We start from the raw sequence: 19,419 nt of genomic DNA on the forward strand, positions 1-19,419 counted from the left end.
TGAATCACACAGCAAAAAAAGTCTTAAATGACTCTATAAGCTAAATATGTTTGAGCACCATGTATTACACTTGTGGCCACAACCTAATTAGACATCACACCTAGTATTACTCCTTCACAGCCTACTTACTAGCATGAAGCCACAGTGGAAAAATACAAGGGCGCCAGATTCCGGTCAGATGTGGAGGGTCAAAAGGCAAAAAAATAAATAAACGTGCTATTCTGAGAGTAACCTCACAGTTGAAAAGCATATGCTTTCAAAGCCAAAGCCGCCACTGCTAATTGCTTCTGCGCACTCAGAGGTAGGTATTAAACAATGTGGAAACAGCATGACATGAACTGGCATGAAAAAAGCTTAAGGTGAATTAACACAATAGGCAAAATCCCCACTAAATGTGCCGTGTTACGATTTAAAAGTCAGGCTTTGTGTTGGTTAATGATATGGGGGAAAAAAAGAAAAATCAATCAATCAACAGCCAGTAATGCAAAGATTTAAACCTGCAGCTCAGCAGCGTCAAACACGGGTTAACTAAGGCTTGTATAGTTTATGCCCTAATAAAATGAACAGATAAAAATCTCCTGGATTGTACAGGGTGTATCCAAAAGAATCATCGTCTGATTTGTGCTTTTATTCCACATCCATTCACTGATAACAATCGTGACATGCACTATTAGCAAGAGGGGTTCATGAGTTTCACAGGGTTGCTGGTAGGTAGCAAAAGTCATGTTCGCAGAAGTACGGGACAAGTATAGCCATCGTATGGATATATGCCGGGCATCCAGAGAGGGAAAAATGGAGGACCTGTGGACATTGTAAGTTTTGTATGGAAAACTTTATATTCAGACATCTATTTTAAAATAGCCTTGATAGATGGGATGATGTCCCACATAGCCTAGGCCTTACATCATTTAGTCATGCATGACTGCTGGCAGTACATGTGGGGTGGCAAAGCACAATCTTTAGTTAGTTCAGTCAGACAATCTTGGCATATCAACTAATATCCCAATGCCAAAGTTGATCTCTTTATCCTCTTATACACTACTAAAGCTGCTTTAGTCTGCCCACAGTTGCTGTGCACCTGCAAGCAACTTTGCAACCCACCTCCTCCTTTCACACTGCTTCTGATGTAATCAGTGCCCTAAGTGATGTCACTGATGCTTGCACTAGTGTGTGCTGGGGTCTCGCTGTTGTATGAAGGTAAACATGTTGCTCTCTGCACCTGTGTAAATATAAATTAGTATAGAGTGAAATAACAATGTTATTTGGTCCTGCTGTGGCCCTGATTGAGCTACTTTTTTATTGCAAACACATGAAAAAGCAGTTCAATGGGAATAACCCCATACAGCCCATGTTTAAGAACTTTTTTAAACATTTATTTAAAAATTCAGCGTCTGAGAGTGGGAGACATTTTAGTGAATAATTTACTCTTTACTAAAAAACAGAGAGCAGATAGATGTAAAACCTCACTGTGGTACAAATTTGATTAAAATTTTATACGTATGCTCTAGTCATCGACTTGATTGGTAGCAGAGGCACCCACAGTACCACGCTAGCTGGCACCCAAGTCTTGAGCCTGAGGCTGCAAACGATACACCAAACATTCATCTTAATACCAAATATTTTGAAACGGCAGTGAGGTGGCATTTGCTGCATTAACAGGCCCTGATATATGGTCTCACTCTGGCTGTATCGTAGTGAAAAATGACTGACTGATCCTCCACCATTTCCTGAACATATTCGCTAAGGACGGCTTCCTTTTGGCATCAATCTCCGGCCCTCGGGGGTTTTATGAACCTGAACCATGCCAGGAAAATACAACCCCACGCCACAGTGGAGCTGCCAGGAGCCTTCACCATAAGAAGCAAGCATTGTGCCCTGGCATGTGCCACATATGTTCGTGCTCACTTGCTAATAATAGGATGACTCATGTGATCATGTGATGCTTTCTGCTACTCAGTAGAACACTCGCTCTGTTCTTAACCCTCAGCTCACAAAACCTGTTGTTTACATTTCAGTACGTGATTGGTTAAGCAATTCAACCCATGCAAAGCGTTTATTATTGTCTACAAAGTTTCCTCATACTAATTAATGAAAGTGCCAACTTACTGCAGGAGGGAAATTGATTTACTTGTTTACTTAGCTGTCAGTTCCTTCTTGCATGTCACGTAATGCATGGAGATACCTGTCAAAATCAACTTAAGCCTGTCTTTCCCTTTGATTTTCACGCCAACATATCATTAGCATCTCTTCTCATGGCTCAAAAACTGTTTGACAATTGACTGACAAGCAGTTTCAGGGCCAGGTGAGGCCTGCACCCTTCTTATTTCATGACAAATGAAGCAGACATAATATTTAAAGTTGAAACCAAATGCTGAATTTGTTTTTCATTCTAATTTTAAATTCAAAGTCTAAAGAGATAAGGTGCAAGTGCAAATGAGCGAGGTCATCATTAGGACGACAACAGAATCAAAACAAAACAGAGAGAAAACAAAAACTTTACGAGTGGCCACACCAAGAATCTGGTACATTCTTAAAAAGAAGGAATGGACCGGCTCAGCAACACTAAAAGGTCCGAAAGGCCACAGAAAACAATTAAAGTGCATGATGAGAGAATTATTTCCACAGTTACAAAAAACACCATCCAACCAAGTCAAGAACACTCTCAGGGAAATTTCAAGGTTTCAAAATCTGCAATAGAAAGATGCCTTCATGAATGGAAATACAGATGTTTTAGAGGAAGGTGCTAACCACTGGACAGATGAAACTGAGATGAACTTGCACCAGAATTATGGGAAGAGTAAAGTTTGGAAAGAGAGAGAAACGGCTCCTGATCCGAACATACCGAATCATAGTGGAGGAAGTGATATGATGCAGACATGTATGGCTGCCAGGGGAACCGGGTCACCGGTGTTTATTGTGACTGCTGATAAAGTAGCAGGATGGAGTGTACGGTGCTATACTCTCAGCTAGAGAACAGCAAGAGTGAGTTTTAGGACAGAAACTCTTGGGCTGCTTGAAATGGGATATTCTTCAAAGGCCAAGTCAGTCACCTGATCTCAAACCCAACAAAGCATGCTTTTCAGTTACTGAAGACAACACTGAATGCAGAGAGACCCAACTGAAGGCAGTCGCAGTAAAGGCCTGCAGAGCATCTCAAGGGAGGAAACACAGTAAAGCTCAATATGTTCAATTTGCAGTCAATAACTTCAGGGAGTAACTGGCTGACAATTTTCATCAATGTACTAAAAACGACCCTTTCACATAAAATAATGATAGGTTTACCATTTTTTTTGCCGTTCTTTATTCCATAATTTCACAGCTGCTGTAAAGCTCATTTATTTTACAGTAAGCACTCTTCAAAAATACACGTGACCTTACTACGGGAAAAGAAGCTCGCCAGGAAATAATGTCACAACTGTGGTTCTCTATATCCTGCATAATTTACTCCACATTACATAACAGTATGAAAGCTAAATATTCTGTGCAACTCACAAAGTCCCTGGAGTCTTTTGAATTGAAATGTAAGAAAATGCACAACACATGAAGCATTTATGTCATGTGATCTTGAGTGCTGAAATGAATAAGAAAGCAACTGTAAAATGTTACAAAATACAGTACTTGTTTTAAATTTAAATATGGCACTACTTAAAAACTCTGCTCATTCTAAAAGTAGCTGCACCTCTTATTCACACTGTAGTTGGAAAAGTAAATCTTTACATATTTATAGCTGTGTTTGTCTTATTTCATTAGAGTTAGGAGTTTAAAATGTTGTGTTTAGTATATTGTACTAACTTTAAATTATGTTTCTGAACTGGTGTAATTTACCTGTGCAGTACAATCCAGCTGTTGCTAAAATGTTAGATGTCTTTTGAATGAAGGTTAAAGGAAATGAGAACAAAAGAATTTAATGACATTATTTAGATAATAAACACCTCACACCTGCTGTTTCTGTGCTTGTTCATCATTTATTCTGTCAGCAGTAATGTGATTGTACTTCATACATGCCCTATGCAGGCATAACAAGCCAACCTAATGTCCACAAAAACAAACCAGAGTGGTTTTAAGTTTGGTTTTGATGTGGAAAACAGCTGCCTGTTTGTGGATGTTTTTGTAGAAGAAGAAGATGACACCTCACACACGCACGCCTGTGCTGCTGTATCCTTTATGCTGCAATCATTGCAGACTCCTAAGACATACAGCTCGTATTGATGCTCTGACAGGAACACTTTCCCTGAAAGGTTTATTGATATTTGACAAATAAGTCTGTAGTGAGGATTTTTACTTTCTATCTTTGTGGGCACGTCGAGTAGCTCTTTATCCATTAGCCATAAAAATGATCATTTGTGTTATTAGTGTGAAAGCACACGGGGGGAGCTGAAACTAAAAAAAGAGACGTTTGAATATAGCAAAATGTTTCTTTGATCAAATGTTAAAGTGAAGAGAAAGCAGCTGAGTCAGGAAATTTTAGTCATACTGCAAATATTTACATGTCGTTGTAAGGTAAGCTAAAAGCTAAACTAGACCATTTATTTAACATTTTTGTGAGATTTGTAGAAATATCTGCAAGAATGAAACTGAGACTTTATTTTCTCTGAACATCCGGATGTATTATCTGACGCTGAATGCACTTTACTGCCAGTATCTGTCACATTCAAGCTTGTGAATAGATGGTAGATGTGAGTTGGCTGTGTGGTAAGCTGCTTGTTGTATTCATTATGTTGCTTCATGAGTTCTTTATGTGGACCAGACTGTACGTAACTGCATATTTTCAGTGAATTAAAGCATGTCAGTGTCTGACCTCCAGTGAAACTGAGTTAGACACTCGCTGGCCTACGTCATGCAGACACGCTTTAATAATTATATATCATGTCTAACTTGACAACTTCATTAAAAAATAAAATGTTGTGCTCGTTCCTACATATGGTGTTACATATGAAGCATCATGATTATCAGATCTGAATACATTTTTATGTGAAATGGTCAGTTTATATCATTTTACGCATGATGTGAATTTCTTAAAGACTGATGCTTTTGTGGCTTGTTAGGTGGTTTAAATTCCTTATTAGTAACTAGTAGTATGAGAGGGTGTGTTGATAGGAAACCTGTGTTTGTGACTCTTCCCAGTCATAGTTCTAATCATGTGATTAAAATATCTTTATGACACATTTTAATTTGCGAAACATAAACCTCTTCTTTCTGCACAGTTACAAAATGAAAGCAGCAAACGGCATGCTGGGTAATAGTAACTAACAGTCTGCTGGGAGGGGGGAACAGCGGAGACCGGAGACGCCCCAGAGAGGAGCTGTGTCTGTTTCTGCCAGCTAATTTTCAAAAAGTCCCAAAAGGAGTTTTCACTTGTCATCAGTTATATATAGTTTAGTATTTTCTGATGAGTTTTTGTTTCTATTTTGATTTGAATTCAGTTTCGTTTCAGACAGTTTCCACAGCAGATTAGTTAAATTTTCGTTTTAGTTCTGTTTTGTGAGTCTTTCTGAGTGATCAATGTTGTTTTGCGTCCCTGTGTTTTCTATGCAGTTCAGCCATGATGGAACCAAACATGCTGGGACTTTTGTCATTCCCTCACATCCATAGTTTCAACAATTTACCTCCAGGAATCTGCCGACATTTGTGAGTCCTTATATTGATGTTGCGGTTATTTTTCCTTATGTTGAAATGTAGATTGTTATTCTTTCACAGACGAATTGAAAAACTGCTGCAAAAAATAGCAGGACACGCAACAGTACTGAACAGGCCAATCACAGTAGTTGTGTCTGTATCATGTAGCTATATTTCTAGAAGTTTGCAGTTATTATGTAGTTACGACTAATGCCTGATTTAGACTTCTCCAGATAATTAATGCCTTAACTTAACCCTACACTGTAACCTTCCACACCATTCAATTGTTGCGGTCATTGCTTTTAATTATTATAATGTGGAGGGTGTTTGCCAGGGTTAGGATTTAAGAAGTTTGTAATAAATGTTACAATATAAAAACAACACTAGGTAAAAGCACACATACTTCAGTAAAGATGTGCTCCAAAGCCTCATCAGGCTGGTTGTGCTGACGAATCTGAGCAAATTTCATAAAGATGAATGTAATTATTCGCTCACACTGCCCAGCTGTAGATACATTTTATTTTATAAATAAAGTTTTATTGTTTCAAGATACATCACAGAGAAGAGAAGCTCCAATATGGATAGCAGACAAGCTGAGTTTCTTTAGTTTCTTCAACCCGTGCACACACAGCATGACATATTACTTAACTGAAAACAGCTTTGAATATCAATATTTGATTGATATAAAGGTGCACAAGGTCCCAATATGACCCATGACATTTTTTTTCTGAGTCATATATTGTTTGCATATGTCTTTGTTGTGAGAATGACTAATTTAAATTCATGTGAGTCTGGCTGAAATCCAATTAAAGTATCGAGCTGACGCCGCTGCATTCAAGGGCCGTGACTTTTCATGTAGAAGGTCAATTTCTTTATAATTGATGAAAACAGATAATTCACTGCTTCAAAACTGCTGACCCTCCTGTCCATCCTTTACCTCTTTTTTTGGTTTGATTGTCTTTAGAAATCAGTCATGAGTGCCGTTGTGTGTAGTATAAGAGATGTTCTCTGCTTAAACAAATACTCTGCACTGCTATGTTTAAATTCCTGCTTCCACGGTCCACACACTGCCGCATGCTACAAAAACACCAGTGTACAAGGCCACGCAGAGGCCTTATCCAGGATTTAGATTAGCTTCTAGACAGAAGCCTTTGTATTTGACTCAGATAAGTTTCAACAAAGAGTTTCATTTGTAAGTCACCCGGTCTCAGAGTTTGGTGGGAAGTCTTAAAACACAACACATGGCAAACAGAAACTGTGTCACATGTTTATCCCCAGTTTTAACCATTTCTTTTTCCGTTAAGGTTCTCAGTGATAGACTTCAATATAGTATGGGTATTTCATATATTAGAGGCCAGTATGCACTAGACTGGTTTGATGACGTTAAGGTTTGCGGTTAAATATAATACATCTCTCATTTCGAACAAAACACAAGCTCACGTGCAGTAATCATATGAACACTCGTCCATTAAACATTTGTGTGTGTGCTTGTGTCATGTGTGGGAGTTTGCTTTGTGATCGCCGTTGAGCAAACATACCTTTTTAACATGTGTCAGTGAACTCGGGTCAAAGTTGTGCAAGCAATGGGCAGTTTCCACTCCCAGCACTGATATTCCCAGTTTCGTCAACAATGTGAATAAACTTCATTGCCAAGTTCAAAATGTGATTTTGCAAATTCACAGATTTTTAATTTTGAAGAAAAGATACAAATAATATGCAATCTATCAAAGTCCAGTAATAAGTTAATTTTACTGTAGGCATTAAAGGATACAATTTTCTTATTGTCGTTTATACAGATTAGGAAGCAAAAAGAATTTATGATTTGATATTAATAAATATTGGACTTAGTTTGTTAATTTCCCTTTTTAACTTATCAGTCAATCAGAATAACATGCTTACCCGAGCTTATCAACATCCTTCAATATCAGTTGTATATTACTAAAAGAATAATATCAAACTCATAGCAGTGGGGCTTTTGCACCCTGGAATCACATCCAAACTCTCCTTTATACTTTCTTTCTGCACTTTTTCTCACCACGAAACTGACCATGAATCAAAAACCTGACCTATTAGTATTAAAAAATCATTATATCAATAAATATCAATAAAATATTTAGTTAAATTTTATTTGTGTAATGCTAGTCATCTCAAGATTTTACAATATATACAATATATAAAAAACCCCACACTGCACTTGGAGATGGTGGGGAGGAAGAACTACCTTTTAACAGGAAGAGACCTCAACCAAAAACAATCCTTGCTTAGCGGCAACAAACAATCATGACTAGAAGTGGTATATAAACACATCAGGGATGAAAAGAGGGGCCCTGATTCTATAGCAACAGGGTCACTTCCTGTTAAAAGGGAGTTCTTCTTCCTCACCATCTCCAAGTGTTTATTCTTAGATGATTGTCTGATCGTTGGCCTTTTTCCTTTTATATTGTAGGTTTTTCACTTACTATAAAAAGGATATTGAGATTACTGTTGTTAAAGCACTATATAAAGAAAACTGAAGTGAAGTTAAACTATTGACAAATGTGTACGAGAGAGAGCAAAGAGAGGTTAATGATATGCAACAGAAGAAAAAATGAGTTTGAAGTGAAAAAAGAGGAGTGGAGAAAAAGTGCTACATCAAGCTTATCAATATCCACCGACCGATAAAGAGACAGAAATAATGTGACAACACAAACAGTTCATACATGCGTGTTTTTCTATTTTTAGTTCAAGATTGAACTTCTTCATAACTACCAAGAACTGACTTAAATCTATATACCAGGACTAAAGAGTGGCTAAATAGAGGAGCTCTGCAAACCTCCCACACCTTTCCCACGTCAGTCATCAGATCAAGTTTCATTCATTATTTCTGTCACTTTTTGTCTGAACTGTCAACCTCAGTTAAATGACTATTGTTTCACACTAGCCTTCTACAGACACCTTAAAGAGTGGCCTTTGTGGACAGCTATAAAAGCCTCTCCCTCATGTAACTGTTGGATAACACATCATAGAAATGCATTTTCAAACACAAGCCTGTCTCAAGCCTCCGTAGCTCACATAGGTCACACCTCAAGGGCAGTCACAAAAATCATTGTGTGCAGAAAATGTGCATTTGGTTAAATCTGTTTCAGCTTGAACTTTTAAAGCTTCAAAAAAACCCCCCCCAAAAAACAGCTGCACTGTCACGTCTTTTAAGCGACATGAGCGTGATTAAGCCTCTTAATTAGCTTACAATAAATTAGCATAATTCATAGGGCTTTATCAAGCATCAGCAGGCAAGAGAAAAAGTCCTGAAGCATCCTCGTGGCTCACTTGGCAAAAGGTGGATCTGTAGCTGCGGCATCCTTGAATCTGGTAGCCCCCTCATTTCCTCACACCATGATGATGGGCTGCATTCCCAAAAGAGTGGCCAAAAATGAATTAGTGAACCCAAGCGTGTTCTTACGGTTATCTATTTAAATCGACAAGAAAATAATAACAAAGGAGCCAGAAGTACAAGACAAAAGCTCCTCTGTGTCTCTGTGTGCTCAACCCTCTTGACATAGCAGCATGTTGCAGTTTTACTCTGAGTACTCTCTTTATCAAAAAGCTGTGGCAACATTTGGCAGAGCAGCAACAAGAGTGAGTGAAGCTGGAGAGTGCAAAAGCATTACTGAGAAAAACTGGGTCCCTGTAAGGTATGAGGTGATTCTGTCGAGCCTATTTCAGTCGGGGCCGCTGTAGTAAAAAGAAGATTGTTATTTCCATCTGCAGTAATTTATATTTAGCTGTACGGCTCTGTTCTGAACCTTCCCGCCCTTCCACATGCATGCATGAAAGGCCTGCGGCGGAGAGCGGCAGCAAGAGCCCCACACAGAGCAGAGCAGGCATCAATGACAGCAGACATGACACTGATTAAATCAGACACAGCATGAAAAGGAGCAACTGTAGACAGGCTAAAGCAACTCGAAGTTACCCATTATGCTCATTTCCAGCTTCAGGTTTTACTGGACCTGGACTCTACTAGGGTAGCTTTGCATGAATCACAGTTCAAAATAATCATTACTTATTTCATACTGGGCCTTTAAATAGCCCTGCACTTCCTCCTCTGTTTAAAAAAAAAAAAAAAACTCCCCCTTTCTTCTCATTGGCCACCCCTCATAAGCATACGGTTTAAGCAGCAGATGGGTGGAGCTGTGTGACTAATGTGACCATATTAGGGAAATCACCTCTCTCTGTCCTTTCCTGTACATACGCCCACCTCTTTATTTGAAAGTGTAGCAGCATATGCAGAACAGGAAATACAGTAATGCATAATAGGTTACTTTACATAGCGTTATTACTCTGTGGTGACTATGTAAACAGACTTCCTGCTCGATTAGGAGTCAGCATTTACTCACCACTAATATCTGTAGAAAATTTCACGGCAATCCATTTGCTTAGAATTTTAACCCTGTAAAACCTGAATTTTTAAAACTGGTTTATTGAACCTTCTGACAAAAATCAGTTTTAATTTGTATCATTTTTCCTATATCTGACATTTTTTGTGCAATTTATTGCTCAAAGGTTGTTTATCTTAAACAAACAAGATCAGGTTAGGTTAAAAAAAATGCCACTAGTGATGTTGAGGATTCAAAAACCCATTTGATATGATACACTTGGTTTTATAGAGTTAATAAAGCTTTTTCAAATGTCAGGATAACTGACACTGTCATAACTGACACAATGTTTACTTCAGCACATGTGAGCTTGTAGGAGTGAACCGCAGAATCGATCATGACAACAAATCATTACAATGTCCTACACAGCGTTTAGGATAATGTTCAAGACACATTAACGAAGTAAATGATCAACAATCTTTCAGAAACAGACGCCAAAAGGATCATAAATCACGGTTATTAATAAGATTATTAATAAGATAAATTCTGTAACAATGCCAGAGAAGCAAACATTCAGCATTAGGATCAAATCTTTTATCCCGTTTGTGTCTGCATAAATATTTAAGGAGAATAACTCTGCAAGAATAATAAATCATCCGCATACATTTATCTACTGCGAACCCCTTGGCTGCTGCTACTCTGACAATAAAATGATTACACCTGAATAAAAAAACAAACAGTTATCTATGTCCTCCGCCTCCTCTCTGTACAACAACCAGCCCAGCTGACTCTTGAGGATCCTGTAATGTCGGGTGCACACACTGTAATCCGTCGCCTTTTCAAACAGATTCTGATTATTGCGTGGAAACTGAATGCACGTTTCCCTATTTCCATCCCTCCTATATCTGGCCCCACGTCTTTCTTGGATCTAATTATTCCTGTTAAATACATGTACTGGGTAGTTCAAGTTCAAAGGGGCGTGTCGCTGGTGAAATAAATGTGTTTTGTGAGAATGAGCAGCTGCAGTGCCATATAAATGCAGCCATTTTCTCTGGTCAGTGCACTTCCCTGCCCATCCTCACAGCATCATCAAAGCCTTGCTAAGCTTATGTGTTTTTCCGCTTACACACACGTGTGTGTGTGAGTGCGTGAAGAGTGTGTTTGACACCGTGCCAGCCTCTGTGTGTATGCACACATAATTATGCAGCATAGATCTGTGAGTTAGCCCTTGAAAAAACATGCCAGTTCATTCACACTAACAATACGATATTTTCCAGATGGCACAGGTCCACATTGATCTGCAGCCAGAGCATTCATCCTCCGGTGCTTTCACACATCAACCAATAAAGTCACCAGTAGAAATTCCATCAAAAATGCATATATTACTGAGTTTCTAACCAACAAAAGGCCCAGGCAATGTGAGACAAAATGTCAGGCTTCTGGGGGCTCGTTTGTTTCGAGAAATAATTTTTTACCAAGTAATGATCTAATTAAAAACGCATTCCAAAAACGCTTTACCAACTAATGAAAATGCGTTTCGTGATGTAGCTCGTTAATATACACGTGTGTATTTTTACCCAAAGCACTATTATCGCATCACGAACAGAAAAACACGAGTCTCAGTGAGGAACAATGCACTCGTATCTGAGAGTCACTAGAACGGCAAAATCTTCCAAGATCACGAGCAGTCAGCCATTACTGGCTGATTAGGTCAACAGCTTCTACAGATCTGTGTCTTCAAAGCTAAACTGGAGGTAAGTAAGTATTATGGTGCAAGATGAATATTGTTACCTTACAAAGCTACATGCATTGCATCCAACAACTACACTTTCCTTTAGCTTAAGTTGAGCTCCACCATCTCCTTCGTGGATTAATCAGGCTTTAACCCCCAAATGTTCCTCTACCAGCTAAACAATCATCATCTCTGCTTGATGTTTGTGCCATTAAATCCAAATTAAACCAATGTGTAAAATAAAATATACAGTACAGAAGAATATCACGCTCAGGCTTAATGTCTTCTGAGCAGAGCTGTACACGCAGACATCTGAGGACTATACCAATATCAGCATTTTTAAAACAAAGCTCTGATGAGGTGTAGGATAGAGCTACCTAAACCTTGTCAAAACTTCCTCCATCTCTGATTAGGCAACATATCAGCCTGGCAGATGTACGCTGACGCTGAGCTTTATTTCATCCTGTTCTGATAAACTTTTGTTGCTGAATTTTGACGCTGACGGGTTTTCGCACAAATGAAGACAATACCGAGAGCGTTGCAGACAGCAGCCGCCATCTGTGGTGCGAACCTAACGGCGGTTTATTGATGTGAGTTCTGTTGTTCGAAAACGGAGACATTGGCATTTGCAGACGCCTCGGCCTGTGATCAATCAGTTTGAATAATATTTATATCCTCGCTCCTATTTTTCCTCCCTCAGCATCAACCCTTTGTGTTGTTGTCTTTTTATTTTTGTTATAACATTTAAGCTAACTGCCTGGCATTAGACACCAGGCCACTGGATAAACAGAGTAATATCACTGCTGTAATATACATGATAAAATGAAGGCAGATGCATGGTAATTGTAGAGCAAGTAAAAAAAACTGCTGAGGATTTTGATAGGAGAGGCTGAGAAAGTGTTTTTGTCTCCTTCTTGCAGATCTCTGTAAGTAGGAGGTAGTTAGCCTCTCTTATTCATACTGGATTGCTGTCAATTCCTGGCACAGCCTCTTCCTCACATGGACTGAGATGACAAGGCTATTACTGCAGTGTGGGTCGTCTGCTATTTTTTTTTTTTTTTGTGGTTGTTTTGATTTCCTTTTTCTTTTCCTAAAAATTAACTGCTTAAACAGAGTCTCTTTTGCGTGAATAAAATAATCCAAGTAGTTGAAGAAGTGAATTTGTTATCCTTCAAAGCAGATCTTGCTCTCCTGAGTGGAGACAAAAGGACTATAACCAATTATCCAGCAGTCTGCAGGAGCATCTGTAACTGTAAGCCAATGCGACAACAACACTAAACAAAAATGGTGCGACCAGGTTCATGAGGAGTGCTTGCTCCTTTGGAAAGCAAACACGATCTAGATCAGATGTTCTCTGGGCCTGATTCAGATAGCCTTTATCTCTTTATCAGGCAAACCAACATTACCCTCTGACCACCACACTCAAAGGACAAGGCTGGTGCTTCACAAACAAAAGCAAACATGTATGAATCAGGCCCCTGGATTAGCTATACCTCTAATTTCAGTATAACATATAGTTATGAAAACATGACCCAAAATGTCCACTGTTTTATCATGTTATACCACGCTTTAAAAAAAACGGGGCCGTGTCCCGTAAAATGTTGGACAAGAGCCTCCTTCCCTAAGCTAAAACACTGAAGATGGGTCGTGGATGGGTCTTTAAGCATGGCAATGACCCAAAACATACTGCAAAGGCAGCAAAGGAGTGGCTAATGAAGAAGTACATTAACGTCATGGAGTGGCCTAGCTGGTCTCCAGACATCAACAAATATGTGGAGGGAGCTGAAGCTTCATGTTTCCAAGCAGCAGCCAAGAAACTGAAAGGAGTTAGAGAGTTTCTGTAAAGAAGGAAGCTGGTGACCTACTACAAGAAACCTCTCACCGTTGTGCAATAACAACAGTTTCTCTACCTAAGTACTAAGTTGTGTCATGTTTTGCTTGGGGATCAAATACGGATTTGACTCAATGACATCCAAATCAATGTCTAACTTTTATATAACGTATTTTTTCCTTGATTTTTGGTTAATATTCCATCTCACTCCATTAAAATTAAACCAGCATAAATACGAGAGACTGTTGATTTCTTTCTAAGTGAGCAAACTTACAAATTCAGCAGGGAATCAAATCATTATTTACCCCACTGAACTTCAAAAGCAGATCACGTATAATATTTAACTTCTTAAGAAAGAAATCATCACAGTACTAGTAGCTTTTTTGTAAATGTTACTCTAACAGAAGCAGCGCAACTGTTCGACCATAAATTATACACATTTGTGCTCTAGTGAGTATTTACAGCAGTGTATGTGAGATTAGCTTGAGCCATAAAACACTGCCCCGGTTCAGTGTAAGGAACAATCAAGTCACCAAGTGCAACAGCGTGACTCATTTATGTGTTTTTTACAGAAAACAACAGAGCTCCACAACACAGAGGAATACGCACATTCTGGCTTTACTGTTAGTTTTTCATGAGTTTTGCTGACAAACATAAATCTTTTGCCCTTTAAAACTTAGTTTTTTCATATTGACAGTGTATCACAAGCATAAATAATGTGGACCTTACCTTGTGTCGGCACTTCAGAACAACACCATAGGCACCTGAAACAGAAGCAAAAAGCAAGAATACTTTAATTTCCTTTATTGTTTATTCATCCATTCAGAGTGACTTTTTTTTTCAAGTAGAATCAATAACAGTAAATAATAAAACACAAATTCAGCTTGAAACTCTGTAATTAACATGCCACCATGATCTACAGCCATAAACAAACAAAGAGTATTACTCCAACTGAGAAGCGAAAAGCTTTTGAAATAACCCCTTCGAATGCTTCCTATATGTTCGCATGAACTACACATGAACTAAACATCCCCCCCCCCTACAAAAAGGACAGGTGGTCCAGAAAGTAGGACACAAGCGTTGGCAAGCTACTGTAGATCTGATGTTATCGACCCTGGCAGTCACACACATGCATCCCCCGAGGGTTCGAGAGGAATTCTTGGACCGAGCAGACATATGACGAATGGATCTGTGCTCCTTTACGAGAACATCAGTGCTGAGAAGTTATCTGTTCTACAGTCAAACACACTTTAAAGACTAAAAACGAAATGTATAGGCTATATCTACAGGGTCTATGTATTATTTATACCACTGTAACAATTTTAACTTCTGTCTTTATTATTATTAATATAATCCAAGACTCAACTTCACCTCTTGAACGTGTAATTATCTTGGGTACACGCCACCCAGAAGACACTGGTGAGTAAGAAACTTTGCATTTGTAATAACACATTGAGATATATGGTTGACTGAGGAGGTGCTGTGCACATAGCAAAAACACCATAACCATGCACAGGCAGCATCCTTAAAATCTTGTTTATTTTCACTAAATCAGCCACCTTCAGCATCTTAGTTTGGCTTTATAATCTTCACATGGACGTCCAGCGGTTCCACTAAGCATGACAGCCACCTGTGAAAAATCCACTGACTAACAAGAAGCCAAACTGGACATGATTTTTATGGTGTATGCAGCCCGGTTTCATGGAAATTTAGGTAATTTTGTGTACCATTAGTAAAGTAGGGACACATTAGCCACACCTCTTACCCCATCCCTACTAAAAAGTGCGCAAAAAGCTGCAAAACATGCCTAAAGATGGAAAATAATTTCTCCTGTTCATTTCCGTCCTTCAATGAGGAGCTGGAGATAACTGAACATAATTCAGTGTATTTTTAATTGCTGGGGTGAGCTGCATGCACTTAGCACTTAGTACTAAATCATTAACAAAACTGACTGACCTCAAGATCACTGAGGAAAAATCTATGATGCTGGGATCAAGCGGAGCATACAGCGCAATGAGTGATACGGCAGGAAACGGGGAGATGAGCAGGAAAACTTCTACAACTTTTACAGTTTAATGTGACACTAAAAGTGCTGACTTCCTTCCCAACCGGCGCATCATCGGACAGGCACGCAGCTTTTAAAATCCAGCTCGAGATTTCCCCGCGTCTTTCTGCCACGCATTATAAAACTTCTAAGACGTGGGAGTGGAAGAGTAAGGGTGTAAAAACTAGGACGTGTGGGTGGCCTCCCTTCAGGGCTACTGCCACTTTCCATCAACCAAGTAGCTCAAGGCAAAACAAAAGCCAGGAGAAGCATTTCAGGGGAATTTAACTATCACACAGCCATGCCCCGCTGATATTTACTACAATAAAGCAAAAAAAAAAAACCCAAACCACCACTTCATTTATCCAATAAGAACATGAAAGTATGAATCACATTAAAGCATCTAGCTTCAGTTTGTCACATTTAATTCTTTTGGATAAATAAATATAAAACAGACGCCCTTGACCTTAATAAGCTGTAAAGGTCAGGCTTTTAATGGGCTTGTTCTGCAGGCAAATTGGTTAAAAACAATCAACTGATCGCTCACTAAAAAGCCATGCAAGTGTGCATGAAAGGCTGGACTGGACTAGCTCTTACTATCTACTGCAGACTGAAAAACAATCACACAAAACAGGCTTTTCAGCAAGTAAATGACCGCACTTACCTTCACCCACAATCCCAAGGACTTCAAATTTATTCATTACATCACCAATGTCAGGGATCTTCATGAAGTCAAAAGGTATGCTGTGTGAGGTGGGTGGAGCTCAGGCTCGGGGGCCCCGGCTACAGGACGGCATGAGTCGGCCAGCTGTCGGCTCCTGAGAGGCGAACGCCTGCTGTAAGCCATAATATCCGTCACATGCCTCCGTCAGTGCCTCGTCTTCACCTGCAGGAAAACAATGCACCAAATCAAGATAGATAAAGAGCCCTCTTAGCTCAGAGTTAAAAGAAAATCTACCGATACTGAATTCATGAAAGCTTGAGAAAAAATGAATCTGTGTCACAAAACTAGCAATCCTTTAGTTAAAGGGTGATTCCTGCTTTCTATAGGTCCCTTTTATTAAGCTGGAGGAGTTTAGAAAGGGTGACTAGAAAGAATAATGATCAAAATGGATGAAGCAGAGGCTGAAATGTCCCAACTTTTAGTCCCTATTAAAATAAAAAAGCAGGATCCTCCAATTCCCAGAAAGCAGTTTAATACAATCTATCATTGGTCCTCCCTTGCCTGCATGCCCTCATTTCTCGATCTCCATGCCCACAGTTTTAAAACACAGGCTTTCTTCCAGCTAATTGATATCTTCAGCATTACTAAAGATAACCCTGATCATATCACCAGGGTTATTTTCTCAAGACTTGACGAAGCTCCTCTAGAGCCACAGAAGACACTGCACAAGGGTTTTAACAGGCTGTGCAGGCTCCACATACCGAGCGAATGGACGCAAATGTGTGAAATCAGTGGACTGTCTCGTCAGCATAAATTAAGTAAATAAAAAGGTGCCATATTATAGTTTACAGAACCTGATGAAAATGATGGTGAAAATAGTAAATTCCTACCTGTTTAGAGAGAGCACCAGGGCACCGCACGCATTTTGAACGTGATCAAAGGATTTCCTCTGGTATCCACACACTCTTTATTGAATCAGATAAGACTCCAGATACCACTTTCTCCATTTCATCTTCTCCTAGCTGGAAAGCTCAAGGACTTGTGTAGCCTACACACACACACTCACACACACACTCGCAATCTCCTACAGAGCTGTGGGCACAGGAGCTGCTCATCACTATGCAAAAACCTCGGCACCAAAATAAACTGAGTCTCCCTGAACACCAGATATCGCTGTGTGGTCTGTTACTCCCTTATCTTACTCAGCAGCAAACCCTCAACTGTAGGCTAAACTCAAACACTTTTCACCTCGCAGAGAATGCCTTTTATTTTTCACTCATGAGTGTGTTTCTGTGCTTCCTTTGGTCCATTTCAGCTTGCAGCCTACATGAGGTGGCATGCAAGCCTATTGTTTTTCCCAAGCAGATTTTTGCCAACTAACCCACCAGGCCCACTCCTAGAAGGATAATATGATCAGGAATGCACAGTGCATGGCTGTGGATCGTATATTTTGTCTCTATCAACCGCATGACTCATGCGTGGTGCGTGGAATTGAAAATGCAGAACCTCCAAAATCTCTTCATATGATCAGTGCACTAGTATTTATGCAGAATTGTGTCTTTCTGATGATTAAAATTTGACAAAGTGGTGGAAATTTGTAGAAAAAACAACAACAACAACAACAAAAGGGATCCATCCAACAACGTCATGTAGGTTTAGAGTAATGTGATTTTTTTTGGGTTAACTACACACAATTATGCAAACAACAATAGACACAAGTTTAAATTTAGGAAAAAAATATGGTTGAATTTTTATTTTTTTTTTTACTGCTGTTTATGTAAAAATCTCACCTGCATTTGTGGTGTTGCTTCTTATAACAAGCCTCTCACATTCTTAACAGCTACCAAGGTGAAATGTAGCTGTCACAAATCATCGTTTTTAACTGTAGCCTGTGTATTTAATTGTGTATATATGCACATATGTATGTATGCGTGTGCGTGTGTGTGTGAGAGAGAGACAGGGAGCTATGACTGCCCACAGACTGACTGTAGCGCCCACATTTTTAATGCAGAGCAACAGCAAACCCAACAAGTCAAACATATGAAGCCAACTTAACAGAAATTAACAGTTTTTTTTCCCTAGTTGTTGTTGAACCAGCTGATTCACAAAACATGCAAAACAAACCTCCCGCCTGCCTTAACACATAAGAGATCCGAGTCACCCTCGCAGGTTAAGTGTTATCCAAGTAAAGATAAAAAAAACTACTCACTCAGTCACTGTTTTGGGGGAAAAACGATGGAAACAGGCCCATATAAATATATCCACCCACCAACGACGTTATTTTCATTGCAGCAGGCAGCTACAGTAACTGGATCGTGCGGTTGACAAGCTCCGAGCCCATCGCCAGGCAACAGTTCGAGCGACGTGACAGCGGCCAATGAAAATGCTCGGAACTGTTGTTTATTCCAACGCCCCCTTAGTTTCAGCCAATTACAGCACAGATGGCTTCCGGAGAGAGGGGGGGCGAGGGGAGGGTTGCTGAAAACTGTGTTGCGGTCTGAGGGTGTTTGGTATGAAGGTGGGATATTATTGTTCTAATTTCTCAATTACATAATTCTGGCAAATCACACCCCGCGTTCAAATATGACAACATAATTTAGCTAAAGGCCACTCCAAAGTACATAAAGAGGCAGAAAGATTGCCTTTTAAGGATGTTCTGATGTAAGGTGTATACACAAGCTACATTAGAGAGGAGTAAGTGCCTTGCTTAAGGGTAAGGCTTGATTCACTTGACAGCATTCATTTCAAAATGTCTCATATTGTAAAGTAAAGAGGCTACAGTGTTGACGAACAACAATCGGGCTGTCACTTTCTTAAAGCAAATGGCGACTGTGGGGAGGAAGAAGTCTCTTTGAACAGGAAAAGACCTCCAGAAGAAGCAGACTCAGAAAGGGGCAGCCAGTTGGTTATTAGGTGAGGGGAAAATAAGAAGGAAAAAAAGAGCTTTGAGAGACCACAAACAAAAAACTGGACAAAACAAACTACAAGAGAGAGTAAGTACACGTTAATGGTGTGTAATAGTGGAATATAAATGCATCAGGGAGGGAATGAGGCATAAATTGAGACTCCCAGCTGCAGTCAAAAAACTTAGAGTGGAATGTGAAGAAACTGCTGTGACTTTATATCTGAATCGTGTGTGCATTGTTTTCAAGAGAAATCCACTGTAGCTAAACACGGGCT

General features: G+C 39.5%; 1 protein-coding gene across 3 annotated transcripts in view; it reads right to left on the reverse strand.

The window, feature by feature from the left end:
* LOC116331105 (cyclin-dependent kinase-like 5) overlaps positions 1 to 18,577 on the reverse strand; it is a 49,706-nt gene extending 31,129 nt beyond the window's left edge. For 2 of the 3 annotated variants that reach the window (XM_031753672.2, XM_031753671.2), the window contains exons 1-3: positions 18,449 to 18,577; positions 16,240 to 16,461; positions 14,261 to 14,295 (exon numbers count right to left, since the gene is read on the reverse strand). In XM_031753672.2, coding sequence (XP_031609532.1) covers positions 14,261 to 14,295; positions 16,240 to 16,303 — 99 coding nt within the window. In that variant the 5' untranslated portion in view covers positions 16,304 to 16,461; positions 18,449 to 18,577. Of the gene's footprint in view, positions 1 to 14,260; positions 14,296 to 16,239; positions 16,462 to 17,129; positions 18,419 to 18,448 lie in introns of those variants that run through there. The other variant, XM_039606850.1, reaches the window with a different exon arrangement.
* Between the last annotated feature and the right edge of the window lie 842 nt (positions 18,578 to 19,419).

The sequence above is a fragment of the Oreochromis aureus genome, linkage group 23 (assembly GCF_013358895.1).
Source record: "Oreochromis aureus strain Israel breed Guangdong linkage group 23, ZZ_aureus, whole genome shotgun sequence".
In the NCBI taxonomy this organism is placed as follows: Eukaryota; Metazoa; Chordata; class Actinopteri; order Cichliformes; family Cichlidae; genus Oreochromis; species Oreochromis aureus.